At 42.5% G+C, this 17,855-nt stretch overlaps 1 protein-coding gene and 1 long non-coding RNA gene across 2 annotated transcripts in view; one reads left to right on the plus strand and one right to left on the minus strand.

The window, feature by feature from the left end:
* Window positions 1-16,205, plus strand: part of LHFPL1 (LHFPL tetraspan subfamily member 1) — a 46,341-nt gene extending 30,136 nt beyond the window's left edge. Inside the window, exon 4 of the mRNA XM_032392794.1 lies at window positions 15,200-16,205. Coding sequence (XP_032248685.1) covers window positions 15,200-15,381 — 182 coding nt within the window. The 3' untranslated portion in view covers window positions 15,382-16,205. The remainder of the gene's footprint in view (window positions 1-15,199) is intronic.
* LOC116624681 lies at window positions 8,877-15,293 on the minus strand. The gene is made up of 3 exons (XR_004297933.1): window positions 15,204-15,293; window positions 12,994-14,746; window positions 8,877-8,963 (listed from the first exon to the last, which is right to left on the minus strand). It is a non-coding gene; the product is annotated as an uncharacterized LOC116624681 (long non-coding RNA).
* Window positions 16,206-17,855: the final 1,650 nt, after the last annotated feature.

A 17,855-nucleotide genomic window follows, 5' to 3' on the forward strand; every position in this document is an offset into this window, starting at 1 on the left:
GGGCTCCCTGTGTTTCCTCTCTCAGAGGCCCATTTCCTTTGCTCTCTCATCATTTCCTCTCATTCTTGCCAGTTCAAAGCCTTTTACGGTGACTCGGGGTTTGGACTTTATGGGTTCAGTTTCCAGGCATTTCCTGTTACCTTTCCTCTCTATCAGTTTCCTTCTTTGTGGACGGTCTGTTTTCTTGTGCTCAGCAGAGCACAATGAGGCAGCTTAATACATTCTCATATCCACAGAGGGGCAGCAGAGTGTGGTAGCAACAGTTCTGGCCTGGGTCAGCTGTGTTTTAATTTTCCGAAATTTGCTTGGGCATGTCACTTCCCTACCCTGAGCCTTGGTTTCCCTGTTTTAATAGAGAGAACATTGAATTAGACTGATGAGCAACCAGAGGCCCCAGACACCTACTTAGATCCTTGCTGTGACCTACCTTTGTGGTGAGGCCTTTGATCAAATTTCGTATTTATCTATTGTGTTCTTAAAAAACCAGAAGGATAGGGGTGCCTGGGTGGCTCAGTTGGTTAAGCATCTGCCTTCAGCTCAGGTCATGATCTTAGGGTCCTGGGATTTAGCCCAAGGTCATAGGGCTCCCTGCTCAGCAGGGAGTCTGCTTTTTCCTTTTCCTCTGCCCCTCCCCGTCCCACTCATGTGCAATCTCTCTCCCTCTCTTTCTCAAGTAAATAAACAAAAATTAAAAAAAAAAAACAGAAGGATAAACCAGTCTACTTAAGGCCATCCTAGAGGAGAGGAACCTTTTAGTATCACTCACTCATGGGAGTGAGGGCCAAGGATGGACCCAGGGAATTGGGAAAAGCACCTCATTCGTTGGGCAGCAACAGATAGAATGCTCTGCGGAGCCTGTCCTTCTGGAAAACTCATGGCTCAGGTGTTGCTTAAGGTTTTTCAGTTGCCCTCCTGGTTCACACAAAGAGGAGTTTCCACCTGGAGAAGCTGGGCTAACTAAGCTGGAACAGGCAGGAAACAGTGAGTCAGGGAGCAATGTAATTCAACAGCATATCCCTGGTGCCTGGCACATGCTTTGCACTCTCTAAATGTTGCACTGAGTGGAATGAACAAATTGCAAGATGGCTCTGTTGCCATCTTACTGTGTGACCATAGCCAAGTTATTTCAGCCCCTTATATTTTTGTGCTTTTTATTGAAATATATTTGACCTATAACATTATGTAAATTTAAGGTGTACAACATGTTAAAATGATAGATTTCTATATGGTAATATGATTGCCATTGTAGTGATATTTAGCACCTCTACCTTATTACATCATTATTTCTTTGTAGAGGTTAGAATAATTAAGTTCGAGTCTCTTAGCACGTTTGACGATTATAATACAATGCTATTATCTACATTCACTATACTGTGCATTAGACCTCTAAGGTTTACTGACTACTTGTTGCAAGTTTGTACCTTTAAACAACATCTATCCTATCTCCCCACCCCCCTCCAGCCCCTGGTAACCACCGTTTTACTCTCTGTTTTGGACCACTTTGGCTTTTTTTAGATTTCTCATATACATTTCACTTCTTTAAACCTGGCTCCCAGAGACTACAGTGAGGATTATTTTATCTACCTTTAGGGATTGTTTTGGCCATGAAATTACAAAGTGCATGTAAATGTGCTTCATGAAAACAATGCCCTACAGGTCTAAGGGGTAGAAGATGAGAAAGCGTATCTACTGCTAGATTTCTCCTCCCTATAATTTTAGCGACTAAACTTCAGTGCCAGTTTTCTCACTGACCATCTTCTTTTAAAAATAGTGAAGAACATCAAGTAATGAGACTCGGTACATCCCATGGGATGCTAAGCTATTTTCATTTTGAATAGAAAAAAAAAAAAAAATGATGGTGCTTATAAACATTCTGCCTTTCCTGAAAATAGCCTGCATGAAAAAAAGGGTGTTTATCCTGCAATAGTTGATCCCGAAGGTGACTTCCAGCCTGGTGACTCCAGAAGACTTAGAAAAAGACCTCAAAGGGCGGGTTCTCTGTTTTATTTGGCCTTATTTCCCCACTTAGCGCCTTGCAGAGGGTCTAGCAGGCTCCCTGACTGAAACAGTGAATGCAGAATTGTGAACTGGTTGTCTGATCATCAGACCACCACGAGATGGCGGTAAAGTCAGGTGAATTCATTCTGTTCTCTGCTGCTTTCTCAGTCCCGCCTCTGGTCCTCAGGTCAAAGAATCTGATTCATGCTTCATCTCCTTGCTTCCGTTTCCTCCACTCAAATTTCCTTCTATAAACCTCAGTAACAGTCTTCTTTGTTCCCCTCACTTTTAGTGTCTTTCCCTGGCTACTCTGGAATGATACACTATCCTAAGCCTTTGTTTAAAAACAGAAACCAGTTTTAAATAGGGGTGTTAGTACCGTAGTGCCCATTTCACGGGGCTCTTGTGAGGATGGAAAGAAGTGACGTACCTAAAACAGTACAGGGCATGAACTCAATAAATGTCAACAAGAACTGCCATTATTATTATTGTTATTCTTATAGGTTAGACTGACCCAGGTTATTTAATAAGTGAAATTTATTTTCATTTATTATATAAGCAGGAACCAGAGGGAAAACCGGGGATAGTTCTTGCACATTCTCGGGGCAGTTCTCTGGCAAAGTTAGAGTTACATATTAGGGGTGGACATATATGTCCATCCGCTGTGTTGCATGACTTTTTCAAACCATCTTTACTTTATCTTTTGGGAGAAATTGCATATAAATATGTCTTTCAAGAGAAATCCCATAACATTGCATCAAGCATACTGTAGGTTGTTTGTTTTTTTTAAGATTTATTTATTTATTTGAGAGAGAGAGAGCATAGAAGGCAGGGGCAGAGGGACAGAGAGTCCTAAGCAGACTCCGTGCTGAGTGCAGAGTCCAATGCCGGCTAGATCTCAGGACCATGAGATCACAACCTGAGCTGAAACCAACACCTGGTCACTTAAACAACTGAGCCACCCAGGCTCCCCTGCCCCGCTGTAGGTTCTTAATTCAAGTTTGACTTTTCATCTAAAAGTTGGAAGAGTTTGAGCTAATGATATGGTCTCATTCAGGTGGTTCCCCACTGGACTGTGCATTGCAATCATCTGGGCCCTCTCCCCAGAGATCATAATTCTATAGATCTGGAGCAGGGCCTAGAAATATGTATGTTAAAGCTTTCTCCAGACATTTGTGGAAACTAGTGGACCAGTTGAAAAATGGGTTAGGTTGAGAGGAGAAGGGGCCCAGAAGTATTGATCATTCTAGGTGCTGTTCTGAGTGCTTTATATGTATCATATCATTTGACCTTCACAGCCGCTCTGTAGTGTCACTTCCATTGTGCCCATGGGAGAGCTGAAACTCAGAAATGTTAAATGACTTGCCCACAGGTTCAGTTTGTAAACGACAGGTCATGGTTACAAACACCATTCTCTGTCATCCTCATTTAGGAACTTGTTCGTGCACCACATGAGTTCCTGAGCACACATGGGCCTGGCCCAGTCTCTACTCTCTGGCTACGTGGCAAACTTTATCAAATACTTATCTGTCTGGGCGCCTGGGTGGCTCAGTTGGTTAAGCGACTGCCTTCGGCTCAGGTCATGATCCTGGAGTCCCGGGATCGAGTCCCGCATCGGGCTCCCTGCTCAGCAAGGAGTCTGCTTCTCCCTCTCCCACTCCCCCCTCTTGTGCTCTCTCTCTCTCTCACTCTCTCTCTCAAATAAATAAATAAAATCTTAAAAAAAAATACTTATCTGTCTGCTCAATGGCTTTCTCTATAAAGACATTCCTGCCTCTAGCTGGGACTTGATGAATGAATAAAACAAATACAAGAGGATTAAATGAAATAATGAATAGAAAAAGTGCCTCATAAATTGTAAAGTGCTATACACATATTGGGTGGTATTATTTGTGGCATTGGTTGTTACCCAGAGATACCGGGCCCAAGGAGAGCCTTTAGGGTCTATATCTATTGGCCAGTGGAGCATGGATAGAAATACCTGATATTCAAACCTAGCCTTGCAGGTATGGGGCTAAGTCAACAGCTGGAATGAGGGTGCACTTGCTTCTGAGTCCTGAGCTTTGTAGGCTTTCCCGGTCTGGCATTCTAGCATTCATAGGTATTTGAAGATCCTGTCAAAAGTATATAAGAGTAGAGCAGTGATATGGCACACTGCAGGTGGTGAGGATGTGTGCGCCATCGCTCCTTCCTCTTTCTGGACTCCATCTGTGCAGTAGAGGTTGCATTGGCTGCCGTTCAGTCTTGCTGGAGGGCATCGCTCCAGAAGATCAAGTCTTGATCCTGGCAGGCACACCCCTAGAGAATGAGGCTACCCTGGGTCAGTCCGGCTCTAATCGCCCTGGAAGTAGCCAGCCACACGCTTGGAGGTGAAGTCCGTGGTTCCCTGGCCCATGTTGGGAAAGTAAGAGGGCAGACTCCCAAGGTGGCCAAACAGGAGAAACGGAAGAAGACCTGCCCAGCTAAGTGGTGGATGCAGTACAACCGGCACTTTTTCAATGTGGTGCCCACCTTTGGCAGGAAGAAGGGCCTCAATGCCAACTCTTAAATCCATTGTAACCCTGGCTTTCCCCAATAAAGCCACTTAGTCCAGTCAGAAAAAAAAAAGTATATAACAGTCACTCAGTAAGCATATGATAGACACTTACTGTATATGAGATACTGAATGAGACACTGTACATAGTCTTCAAGAAGCTTCGAGGAGACATTTTATATATATACACATATATAGATGTCTATCAAATACAACCATAATAATATCAATCCTAAACCATAATGATATCATCAGAAGGAATAAATACTGCTAAGGCACATGAGAACTCTAGAACTTATCTTCTTTCTCTTAGTATCAATTTTCATCTATATTATAGAAAACAATCCGTGACTCTCTCCATATTCCTGAAGATACTGCACACCACTCTCTTGATTTGTCTCACATTCTGTGGCTAAAGTGATATTTCAAAAATGCAAATCTGATGTCATTCACATTCTTTAACAATCGTTCCCCATTGCCTGCAGGATAAAGACTCCTTAAGCATGGCCTATAGGGACCTTGGCCATCACTTCCATCAACACTCAAGCTCCTCCTCCTGCCCAGCCACCCTGAAATACCATGTTCTTTCAAACCTTTGCAACCTTGCATGTGTTCTTCCCATAGTTAGGAATACCCTTCTCCCCTTCCTCAGCTAGGTAACTCCCTACTTTTTCTTGAAAACTCCTTGCCCCCTTTGAACTGCACTTGCTGTCCCTCATCTATATCGTTGTATTGCTCTATGTCGTAGCACTTGTCACACTAATAGTCTGTTTACTTGTTCCACTTCTGTCTCTGGCTCCCTTTCACTCAATCTAGTTTGTTGATCTTACCTATGCAAGAACAACATATTTAAAGAGCATACCACAGTGACTTTATTAGCTGAAAAAGTTCAAGTGGATGCAATCAGAAATCTATTGAGCAGATGCTAGAGGAGAGGGGCCAATTTCTTAGAGGCCAAGTATCTTACAGAGCTCATGTTGAGTCAAGCAGGTCCAGTACTTGGTTTTTGACTAGTCCTTTGGGGAGAGTACCTTAGTTCATTTGCACTGCTGTGAGAGATGCCAAAGACCTGATGGCTTATAAACAACAGAAATATTTTTCTCACAGTTCTGGAGGCTAAGAAGTCCAAGATCAGGGTGCCAGCAGATTTAGCATCTGGTGAGTTCTTTCTTCCTGATTCATATGTGGCAGTCTCCTCGCTGTGTCCTCACATGGCAGAAGGGGGCAAGGGAGCTCATTGGGGTCTCTTTTATAAGGGCACTAATCCCATTTATTAAGGCTGCGCCCTCATGACCTAATCACCTCCCAAGGGCTTTACCTCCAAATACCATCACATTGAGCATTAGGATTTAACATATGAGTTTTGGGGGACACAAACATTCAGTCTATAGCAATTCCCAAAGCTCTTCTGAAATGCTACTTCAAGCATAGTTTGATGGGCTGTATAAAGAACAACACAGAGTGACAAGAAGGTTTATTCAGGGAAAGGTGGGGGCCAATCTTGAGAAAGCCCCAGAAGCACAATTTAAGTTGACCTGAGACTTAATTCCTCCCCTTTATCCCCCATTGAAGAAAAAGATCATCAGAGTAGCTAAAACTCAGGATAGCTATGCAGGAAATAACATAAATAGGAAAGACTGGTTGGCAACATACAGGGATGGGTCAGAAGCAAATGCTTAATAGTGCCGGGGAAGATTTCAGTGGAAGGACTCAATTTTTTTTGGCAGAAGTATAAGAGAAAAAAAAATCAACCTTATCAGGTCATCTTTGTCACCATGAGGATTTGACTCTTTACTGAGTGCTACCCTCACTTTCTAGCAAGTGGCTAGAAATAGTGGCTACTAACAAAAACATGTTTACCCAAATAGCTAAAGTTTTCAAAGGATTTTTTGTTTTGCCTTTTTCTCTGGCAAGGGAGCCTAACAGGCTTCTGGAATCTTCAATAGGTTCTGGGCCTCCAGTCTGGGTTCCTGTTGAGACTCAGGCCCAGCCTGGAAAGTGAAAAGAAAGCTGTTCTCATGGCTTTGGCTATCTTTTCACTGAGGCTATAGTGGGGTGGGGGATAGATAGGGTGTTTGGCAATTGCCCTTAAATTCATGACTTTGCTTTACTTTTTACAATTACTCTCCTGGGCTGAACCCAGCAGAGAAGGTTTCTCCTCATTTAGCTTGGCTGCATTGAAAATGTTTTTATGCTGCTACCTGTGGAGACCCTATAGTTAGCAGGATCTCTCTGAACAGATGGGACCTCCAGCTTCTTCCAAACCCTTGCTGCCTGCTTAACACAAAATGCAAGTCCCCATGGCAAGAATATGTTGAATACGCAAGTATCAACCCTACCCTTCCCCCCATCACACACACCACACAGCAGTTTGGGAGGTGGGTTGCAGCCCTGGTTTCATAAGCTCAGACGTTGCTACAGTGATGGGAAGAGCAGCTGATTTTCCTGAGCTGGGTCTGCTCTGCAAAACCCCCACCTTTATTAGGAATAGGTCTGTTGAAGACCTCAGCCTATCCACTCAGTTCCTATGTGCCAGGTTTTCTGGTGTTCTAATCTTATACTAATGTTTTCTAAACAAACTCTCCCTGCCTTTCTTCTTTTCCTCTTCCACCTCTCCCATTGACTCTCCTTTAGACTCTTTCTTTTCTTTGCTCTCTCTCTAGTTCTTCCCCTTTCCCTCCAGAGAATTCCAAAGGAACTTACGTATCTCTCTGTAACTGAGGTGATTGCTCTCAGGACCAGTGCAGGCAGCCTGGTTTGATACCATGAAGGCTGTGAAGGACTCCCCCCCGCCCCCAGGTGGCTCCTAGACAGACATCTCTGCATATCTGTTCTGTCTGCTCTGGAAGGTGAGGTTGAGGACAATGTGTTGGTTCCCATTGCAGGTCCTCCTCCATCCTTGGGGTCACTTTTTCCTTTATTTTGTCTATAAGGCTAGAGCAGTGTCTCTCAAGTTCCCTGGTTATTTGAGTATATTAGATGATAAAACAGATGTCAATATCGTTCCCTTGCATTCTACCTGAACCACCTCCCCAAATCCTGACTCCATGAGTTCCTAGAATTTGGATGTCATCTTTGTAGGAATACAGTCCCAGTCCTCACCCTGGAGCTGTTTATATTGTTAAACAGCTTTATCCCTTGTTATCCTACCCCAAAACTCCAAGCTACTTCACAGTTCTCAACCCCTCCATCAGCCTCTTTCTTACCACAAATCCAGAGCTCCTTACCTCTGATCCTGGGTCACAAGCATGCCTTTTCCTGGAGTATTAGATCCCAGAACTAGCTTTTTGCAACAACTTGTGTCAAATCAAAACTTCATATATCTGAAAGTTCCATTTCATTGCATCTAGCACTAGTCAGTGTTGGAAGTGTTAGTGGTCATTATGTACTTGCTATGTCCTTGCTTCCCTGTCTCTTCCTCCAAACTTTCAGGGGCCTAGACTTCCGTCAGATGATTTTCTAAAAGGGAAGACTTGAGAAACCCAAAAGACAGACTTACCTCACTCTTTTTAAGTGAAGACTTTAAAAAAGAAATTTAAGATTCATAGCAAAATTGAGGGGAAGGTGCAGAGATTTCCCATATGCTCCCTGTCCCCACACATGCATAGCCTCTCCCACTATCAACATCCTCCACCAGAGTGTGGTACACTTGTCACAACTGATGAGCCTATATTGACACACCATAGTCACCTAAAGCCCATAGTTTACATTAGGGTTTACTCTTGGTGCTGTACCTTCTATACATTTGCACAAATATATATTGACATGTATCCACCATTATACTATCCTGCAGAGTATTTTCACTGCTCTACCAACCCTCCATGCCCTGCCTATTCATCCCTCCCAAAACCTACCAGCTCATGGCAACCACTGATCCTTTTACCATCTCCAGAGTTTTTTCCTTTTTCAGATGTCATATAGTTGGAATAGATAGATAGATAGATATAGATAGATAGATAGATAGATAGATAGATAGATAGATATAGAGGTAGCCTTTTCAGATTGGCTTTTCACTTGGTAATACATATTTAAGTTTCCTTCATGTTTTTTGTGGCTTGATAGCTCACTTCTTTTTAGTGTTTAATAATATTCCATTGTCTTGTTGTGCCATAGTTAATTTATCCATTCACCTATTGAAGGATATATTTGTTGATTCCAAGTTTTAGCAATTATGAATAAAGTTGCTATAAACATCGTTGTGCAGGCTTTTGTGTGGACATTAGTTTTCAGCTCCTTTGGGTAAATACTAAAGAGCATGATTGCTGGATCATATGGTATAAGTATCTTTAGTCTTATAAGAAATTGTCAAACTGTCTTCCAAAGTGGGCTTACCCTCTTTATGCCTTCTCCCTCTTTCTCCAAGCAGGACTCCTTTCTTTGAATTAGTTCTCTAGCAGTGTTGGCTTCTAAGCTGGCATTCTGAGCATGCCCTCTGCAAAGAAAGCCTCTCTGTTAGACTCTTTCCTACTCTGATTCCCAATCCTGATGCCCACACCAATACTAGACCCCACCAAAATCATCAGCCTGTGGCTTACTCCTCCCAGTTCATAATGATCCATTTACAGTAGGCCAGATACCATGTCCCTAAGGACATAGGACTGGGGCTCTATGGAGGGGGGTCAGTTTAAGTAGCAGCCAGTCATAATTTGTTCTCTAAACAGCAGAGATGTAATAATCTAACTTAATGCTGAATCAAAGAAAATAGAGTCAAACTCCAAACCAATTTGATTTGCAACTTGGAATAAAAGCAACGTGTCTTGATTTAAATGTCAGGCCCACTGCTGAGTGATGATTTAATAACTTTTATGAGGGATCTTGTCACAGCAAATTCAGCACTGGACTAGAATGACTCACAGATAGAGTGTTAGAAATTATACAGGAGAGCACAAAAAGGAACAGGCTTCTCTTAGGGCTCCTCTAGAAACTTTTGCATAAAGCTAATTTGCAGTTAGGACGTCTTTTCTCCTCCTACCCTACCATCCAATCTTTTTCTTCACAGATACCTATGCATGTATGTAGAGACAATCCCCAGCTGTGATGTCAGCTCACTGCATTATTTTCTGAGGACACAAGAACAATTCTAGCATGGAGGCTCAGAATTGGTGCAGTTAATCTGAAAGGTGAAGCAGCAGTGAGCCTGGTTATTTCTGAAAGGGACCTCAAGAACTCATCTGGTCTTTACTGCTCTGTCTTCAGACGGGTACTTAACTACTTTCTCTGATTTTAAAGGTGAGAGAACTGAAGTCCTGTGGGGTTAAGAGATTTCTTCAAAGACTCCTATCTCCTGACTCCCAGGGAATCAATGCTTCCTCCTGCATACCTTGTGAGATATCTTTCCTTGACCTTCCCCAGCTTCCCTGGGCTAACATACTAGAATGCTCAAAGCTGACCATGCCCCAGTTCCAGTCAGCTTCCCAGGTCAATAGGAAACCATGCACAGCTGTTCTTAAGGAAAAAGATTCCATTCTGTTGGCCTAATTGTTCAGTTATCAAGATTCATTTTGGAGGTAATTCAAAGTGTAAATATATTGTGTTTGCCTAGATGAGGGTTGCTTAACCTCAGAAATACTGACATTTTTGGCCAGATCATTTTTTTGTTGTGGGAGGCTGTTTTATGTATTGTTGGATGTGTACCAGCATCCCTGCCCTCTGGTTAACTGGTCTCTTCCTACAGTATACAACTGCCTCCAATCCCTTTTATATAGAGATTTTAAGTTAATCTTCCCAAACTATACCTCTAACTCAGTCATTCTTAATGGGAAGCAATCCACTCCACCCCCACTCCCAGGGATGCTTGACAATGTCTGTTGATATTTTTGGTTTCCACAACTCGGGGGGGTGGCGGTGGATAAGTTGCAGACATCTAGTAAGTAGAGGCCAGGGTGTTACAATACACCAGACAACCCTCCCACTCCACCTCACCTCACCCCCATACATCAAAGATTTTTTTTTTTGGCCCAAAATATCTATAGTGCCAAGGCTGAGAAACCTTCTTCTATCATGTCATCCTCTGGTCAGAAAATTTCCATTGTTCCCCATTGCTTGTGGGAAAGATGCCAGATTTCATGGGTCCTCCTGGTCTATATTCAGCTTATCATTTGCCAACTATAGCTCCTTTTCTGAAGCAACTGAATGGAGTACTGTTTTTGAAACATGTGGTCAACTTTATCACTTACATAACTTTGCTCACACCAACCACTCTGACTGCCTAGAATGCCCACTTCCCACTGCTAAAGTCAAGTTGAAATGCTATCTTCTCTGTAAAACACTACCTGATTCTGAATTCTCCCAGATACAAATAATTCTTTTCCTAGATGTTCTTATAGTATTTCCATTATATGTCTCTTAAAACATTTATCATGTTCATAGTAGAATGGAAATTTTGAGTTGGAAGGGGCTTTTAAAAATATGTCCAGCAATGGGGCGCCTGGGTGGCTAGGTCAGTTAAGCGTCTACCTTTGGCTCAGGTCATGATCTCAGGGTCCTGAGATTGAGCCCTGCATTGGGCTCCCCACTCAGTGTGGAGTCTGCTTCTCCCTCTCCCTCTGTGTTCTCTCTATCTCTCTCTTTCTTGCTCTCTCTCAAGTAAATAAATAAAATCTTAAAAAAAAAAAATCTGTCCAGGGGCGCCTGGGTGGCTCAGTCGGTTAAGCGTCTGCCTTCGGCTCAGGTCATGATCCCAGGGTCCTGGGATCGAGCCCCACATTGGGCTCCCTGCTCAGCAGGAAGCCTGCTTTTCCTCTCCCACTCCCCCTGCTTGTGTTCCCTCTCTCGCTGTGTCTCTTTCTGTCAAATAAATAAAATCTTTAAAAAAAAAAATCTGTCCAGAAAAATTCCCTTCACTTAAAGAAAAGGAAACTGAGACCCAGAAAGCTGAATTGATTAGTTGAAGGCACACTTTCCCATAAGTCTTGGACCATAGTAACTTGTGTCCTTGGCTCCACTCTCCTGGCATGGTTGAAATAGGTTACCATGGACTTTCAGTCTTGGCACTCACACCTAAACTCTGACACTTGTATGTCGACAGAGTAATTTTTCTTTCTGAGACTCTGTTTTCTCAGCTTTTAATGAAAATAATCATGGCTGTTGTGAGAATCAAATGAGATGGTATATTCAAAATGTTTGGCACATGGTAGGTACTTAATATTTGTTAGATGAATAGAAGAATCAACAGTGCTTTAGGGAGTAGGATTTAGGAATTGGTGATGGTCTATGGGACTTCACTAAAAAGTGATTGGAGGTAAAGGGTGGTTACTGCTCCCTATTTTGCACCCTTCCATAGAAAACACAAATTCCTCTGTAGGCCATTGGACCAGTGTCCAAGCTTTCTGTGGAGTAGGTGAATACTGACAGCAGCTCTCAACTTGAAGATGTAGTTCTTGAAAGGTTTGCTTTTTTTCTCCCCTTTTGCAATGCTACTGATACAACCTCTCTATTCCCTCAAGCAAATAACAGGTCGGATTGTGGGGAAAGGGTTGGATAGAAGGTATGTTTCCTCTATTTCTCCTTGGCTCCCTGTATGGCAGCAGCCTGGAGCTTAGGTGCTGTTCAGTGGCCTAATAGGAGTCTCTGTGAGAGGAAACTCTGATTGAATTTGGTGTGGCCATGGGAGCACTTTGGTGCTGGCTCCGAGCCCTGTGATACCTGGTTTTGACATGACTTCAATAAGGTTATTGAAGCCCTTCTAGCCAGCTCTTCACTCTGGAGCTGCCCAGTCTGTCAGCTTTCTTCCTGCCTAGGGCTTTGGGGTAATGCCATGCTATGCATTTATTCCTTTCATTTACAGAAACAAGTCTTTCCCTAGCCCCAGGGTGCATGTATCTAATAAAAATATCCCTGCTACTCTAATGGGGGGGTGACCTGACAAGCAACTGAAGAAATAGAATGAGACTTCTGATGCCTTGTCTAGACTAGATTGGGAGCATGCCAGAGAGGAGGAAGTTGCCTGACAGTGGGTCTACCCCAGAGCTGGCTCCTGTCTACTCTACCATGTGAGCACAGGAGATTTTGGTTAGAGGGGCTATGGGAGAAGCTCAGGTGAATCTATTACAAATTAACTTAGGAGCCCCCTCTTTAGGGCTTATAGGCCAAGGGTCCTGTAAGAGAAAAAAAAATTACTTTTGGGAGGATGAGGAAACCAGTAGAGAGGACAGAGTACCAGACTGAGAGTAAAGAGACTTGGTCTAAATCCCTGCCTCTACCTCTCTGCTTCCTAGGGCTAGAGAGTTCCTAGGGCTATCAACTAAGCCTCACATTCCTGTCTGTGAACTGAGTACAATAAAACCTTCAACCTTCCTCCTAAGGATGGCAGAAGTTGAAGGTTTGCCCATCTCTGGAGTTTTCACCTTGTGAAACCCAAAGCATTATATAAAACCTCCTACTTTTAGTGAGTAAGTATGTGTGTATGTCTAAAAGGAGGTGTGACAAGGTGGGGGGAGGATACAAATTTATTGGCTGCTCACCTCAATATGGTATTCTTCAGTTTACTCTTTCCAGAGTCCCGCCATTATTTTTCATGTTGAGGCCACTTTGTAGACAGTTGAATTATTTTCTCTTTCAAATTCACTCCATCTAAGGATTGCATTGTTTCCATATCTACTGTAGTCTGGCTCTCAGTATAATTCTGGGTGGGGCCATGGGATTTCAAGGAGTTATATGACTGCCTCCATCTATTGGTAAAGTACTATCTCTGCTGAAGAACTAAAATTTGACATTTGTCATGGCAGGGGATAAGGGATTCACTCTTTCATTCAAGTATAGAAGGAAATATACACAGTGCTAATAAGGGCCTTTGATGAAGGAATTTGAATTACGGAGGTCAGGGAAGACTTCGCTAAGGAATTAATGATTGGGCTGAGCTTAGAAGAATGACTGAATATTGACTAGGCAAAGAGAGTGGTGGGAAATATTTGTATACATGTGCATATGCAGTAAGCATTTTAAGCAACAGAATATGCATAGGCCTTATGGTGGGAAGGACTGTAGCACATTCCAGAAACAAATAGAATAATACTGCAGCTGGTTTTGTAACTTTAATAAAAAATTTAAGCCATAGATTTGTATGGTGAGGATTAAAAATGCAAGTGTACCCATATTTGGAGTATTGTTAGGCTAAAACATGCATAGTGAGCACCCACTGTTGATAGAGCATGGGAGGCATTATCAAGAAAAAAACAAATACATCTGCACTGTTGAGCCAACAGTCTGGAAGGGGGTAAAGGGCAAATAAAAATATGTCATATGCAAATTTTCCTCCCCAAATTTTGTCCAACAGGTACACCCATGTAAGGGATATATAGACAAACTCCTGGAGGGCTACTTGGTTGAGGTGACTTGAGCCCACTGGGGTTAATCTGGAAAAGCTTCCTGGAAGTCCTGGATAGTGTTCTGGGGAAGATATGAATTGGTGAATAAGAGGGAAGAAGCTGTTTCTGGCAAGAGAGACAGTATGAATAATAATTTGGTGGTGGTAGGAACACTATTTCTGAGGTGAGAAATTTGGGATAAATTAGGTTGGCCTGAATGGAGGAGCAAAGCAGCCTAAATTGGGGCCATGTTATACTCTTTATATGACATGCCAAATAGTCAATTAAAAGAAGGAAAATTAAGGTTCACTGAGCACCATGTGAACAAAAACAATTGGTTATTAAAAAGTAAATTGTCAAGAAGATCAGTCTTGACATCTCCAACTGACCAACTATAGTCAGGACTAGCTTTCTGCAAGACTGTGAGGTAGATGAAGGTCACTGCCTACCTCTTTTCTTGGGGCCTCTCTACAATTTTCTACCACTGACATCTACTCCAATTTCTGGAGTCCTGTTTGCTTAGGCACTTGATTTTAACAATTAGTTGTTACTCTGTTCCCTTATAAATTAATAGCTCTCCTTTCTTTGGGCATTGACATTTTCTGAGGGAAAATTCTCTGAGAAAACATAAATACTTCAAAGGACAGAATCTACCTCTGATAGAAAGGCAGGTGGTGGAGTGGATGTTTTTGAACAGGTGACCTTTCCTATTACCCTTTAAATTGAAACTGCCGCCTTACAAGCTTGGCCTTGATTCCAGTGCATATTTCTTCCCTGGATACTGAAAGGGTAGGTTAAGATAAAGGCATGTAGCAGGGGGCAAGGGATTTTTATTTGTTTTTGTGCCTGTCAAATCTCCTGATGATGCAGAATACAGTTCTTTGGAAATCGTCCATGCACAGCAGCACATCTGTGTGGAGAAAAAGGTAGAGCTTTAGAGTCAAGATTAGCCAAGGTTTATATCCTGACTCTATTGCTGTCTCGCTGTGTGATTTTTCACAATTAACCTGTGCCTCAGTTACCTCATCTTAACGAGTGCATATCTCACATAGTTACTATAATGATCAATGGGATATATGTCTAAGGAGTTTAGCATAGTTCTTGACACTTGATCAAGTTGTTCTTGTCATCAGTTTCATTAGCAGCATCACCACCGCTACCACTCACACCACCCCCAGGTTCCTACTGTAACAGAATAAAATTCTGTAACTTCTTGCTAAAGCAAATACCAGCCATCAGCAAAAGAGGAAAGGAGGAAACAGGAAGCCCAGTTGCACTCACACATTCACATTAACTCTAACACCCCAAGGAGAACGTATGAGAAGACAACCCAATCCTCATGTCTCTGTCCCTATTTCTCCAGGTACCTGTCGGCTTGGCTGGGCCTATTACTGTGCTGGAGGTGGAGCAGCTGCAGCCATGTTGATCTGCACCTGGCTCTCTTGCTTTGCTGGAAGAAACCCCAAGCCTGTCATGTTGGTGGAGAGCATCATGAGGAACACCAATTCTTACTCCATGGAGCTTGACCACTGCCTCAAACCTTGAGTTTTGGCAGAAGATTGGAGAGGGTGGGAAAGAGAAGGGAAGAGGGCCTTGAAAAGAGACACTAAGACTAGGCCACTTGCTACCCACCTGCTAGTAGTGTAGCCTCATGTTTGCATGCTTTTTAAATCACCAGTCAGTCATTTTCACTTTCCCTTAAGCCATTGGGTCAGTGGCTATTTACAAAATTCATCAAGAACAATGATTCTCTCAAGCATTTACCCAGCTGGTGAGTACCCACTAGCCCTCAAGTCCCAAAGTGTTCGTTTGTGCAAAGTAAGAAGAAGACCTCACCTGAAAGGTAACTTCACAATCAAGTAGATCTTCAGAGATCTACAGCTCCTGTCTATCATTTAAATGTTGTGTAAGAACATATATGCAAGGAAGGACCAGGAGATGGACTGGGCTGGTTCCTACCACTCCATGTATATGGCCCTCCCCCTGGTATTTATTGCCATCTCCAAACATCTATGGAGTGCCACTGCTCAAATTTTTGTGACTTTCTCAGGACTATACCTTGACTCTTCCTATTTTCTCCTGCTTCTCTTCCTTTCCAGTTGTGGGGAAGCTTGTGGGGAGGGCGACTCCCAATGGGGAAAATACTAATCAAGGATGACTGCATATAGTCTAAGACCCCTTCCTTATTATGCTTTAGAATATTCATAAGAGTTCATTTTGTGTTCTGGCTGGGTGACTGGCATCAAAATAGTGGCAAGTATTCCCTAGTCCCTTATAGATACAGAAATGGTGTTCATCCAATGTTCTGAGCAGAGACTAGCATTTGTTGTACATTCAATAAACATGAATTCACAATGATGATGACAAGGTTGTTTCTGCTGGCTCCTTATTAAAATTTCTAGTAGAGTTCATTTTTATTGACTAGGAAATTCACAGTGGTCTTTTGACCCTATAGTCATTCCTAGCATGATATAAGTTTCTCTGCCTGTTTCAAAGACTGCTCATCAAATGCTTTCCCCTCCATCTGGGGTGAATTAGACATGAAAGAACACAGCTTTGGTGTCACCTAGGGCTGATGTATTTTTAGGGCTGGCCTCCATCCCATCTGTGCTCAAGTCTGATGGATGATGTAGAAGAACTTGGTGTCTCCCAGGGACAGAATCTGTCTCCCCCACCCCAACTAATTCAGGCCAGCTCTATTGTTCCATTACTATCGCTTTAGGGTTTAGGGAGAGCCTGTGACTCAAAAGGCCAGCTCATCTGTTTCTATTCTTAATCACTCCAGAGTGGTTTGGGTACAGCCCTACCTGGAAGGGGAGAAATGGCCAAAACTGGCTTCATTAGTTACATGCCATTTCAAGAAGGGTCAGCGTCCTGATATTGACCTTATGTAGGTAAGTGAATTCAAGCATATACTTCATGAGCTCATTCATTCGTCTAGTCACTCATTCAGGATACATCTCTTGAGTATCCTACTATATGCCACATTCTGTGCTAACTGCTGTGGATAAAAGGAAGAAGAAGCACTCACCCTAAAAGAGAGAGTGGTGGGCATTGATAGACACGTAGATAAATAATTGCCAGTGTGTTAAGTGCTAGTAAGTGAAGAAGAGGGGGCTAAAGGATCACGCAGAGAGGCTATTAAACCAACTTGGGGTGAAGGGATGCATGAGAAAACGTCATAGAAAAGATGATGCCTAAGATAAGTCTGAGAACTGACTAGGGGCAATTAGTCAGCAAAAGCAAGAGTGTACTAGAAAAAGGAGCGGGAGCATGAAGACATGAAGAATATGGCACCATCATGAAAGCAATGAATAGGGTTGTAAAAAGGGAGGTGGCAAAAATGAAGCTGAAAAGGGAGATACTACCCAGATTCCCTGAGGCTTTCTACTCCAGGATAAAGAGTTTGGATTTTATCCTAAAGGATCACCACGAAAGGGAAGTGACATGAGCATATTTGTGTTTTTTCAAAAATCAGTTTGACAACAGTGAGGAGAATGAAAGAGAATAGGGAGAAACGAGAGATATTTCAGTAAACCAAGTGTAAAAAGATCCAGTCCTGACTAAGGTAGTAACTGTGGGACTTGAGCAGATGGATGAATTTGAAAAAAGCTATTTAGGAATTAGGTTAGGTCCCACAGTACTTAATCTAATGGATATGTGTAGGTGAGGGTTAGTGAAAGTTTGGGGATGACCACTTTGGGATATGGGTGGCTCTTATTACCAACATGGGGAATACTAGAGGAATAACATAGTAAGGAAGTGATGATTGAATTCATGTCAAGAATTATCTTCCTCGTGGAACTGGATTACGTGTTTAAGGTAAGGCAAGTTGAACACACCTCATTGGAAGGGAAGAAGTGTACTTGGGTTTGCAATTATAAGAAAGATGACTAAGAACAGTTAAAACAAAAATGGAACCAGCTCAAGCCTCATTTTTATTATGTAGAAATAATAATGCAACTTTAATTTAGGAAACCCCAAGATATAGAGAATATGTCAAGCATTTGAGAAAAGGC

The sequence above is a fragment of the Phoca vitulina genome, unplaced genomic scaffold (assembly GCF_004348235.1).
Source record: "Phoca vitulina isolate PV1807 unplaced genomic scaffold, GSC_HSeal_1.0 scaffold69, whole genome shotgun sequence".
In the NCBI taxonomy this organism is placed as follows: Eukaryota; Metazoa; Chordata; class Mammalia; order Carnivora; family Phocidae; genus Phoca; species Phoca vitulina.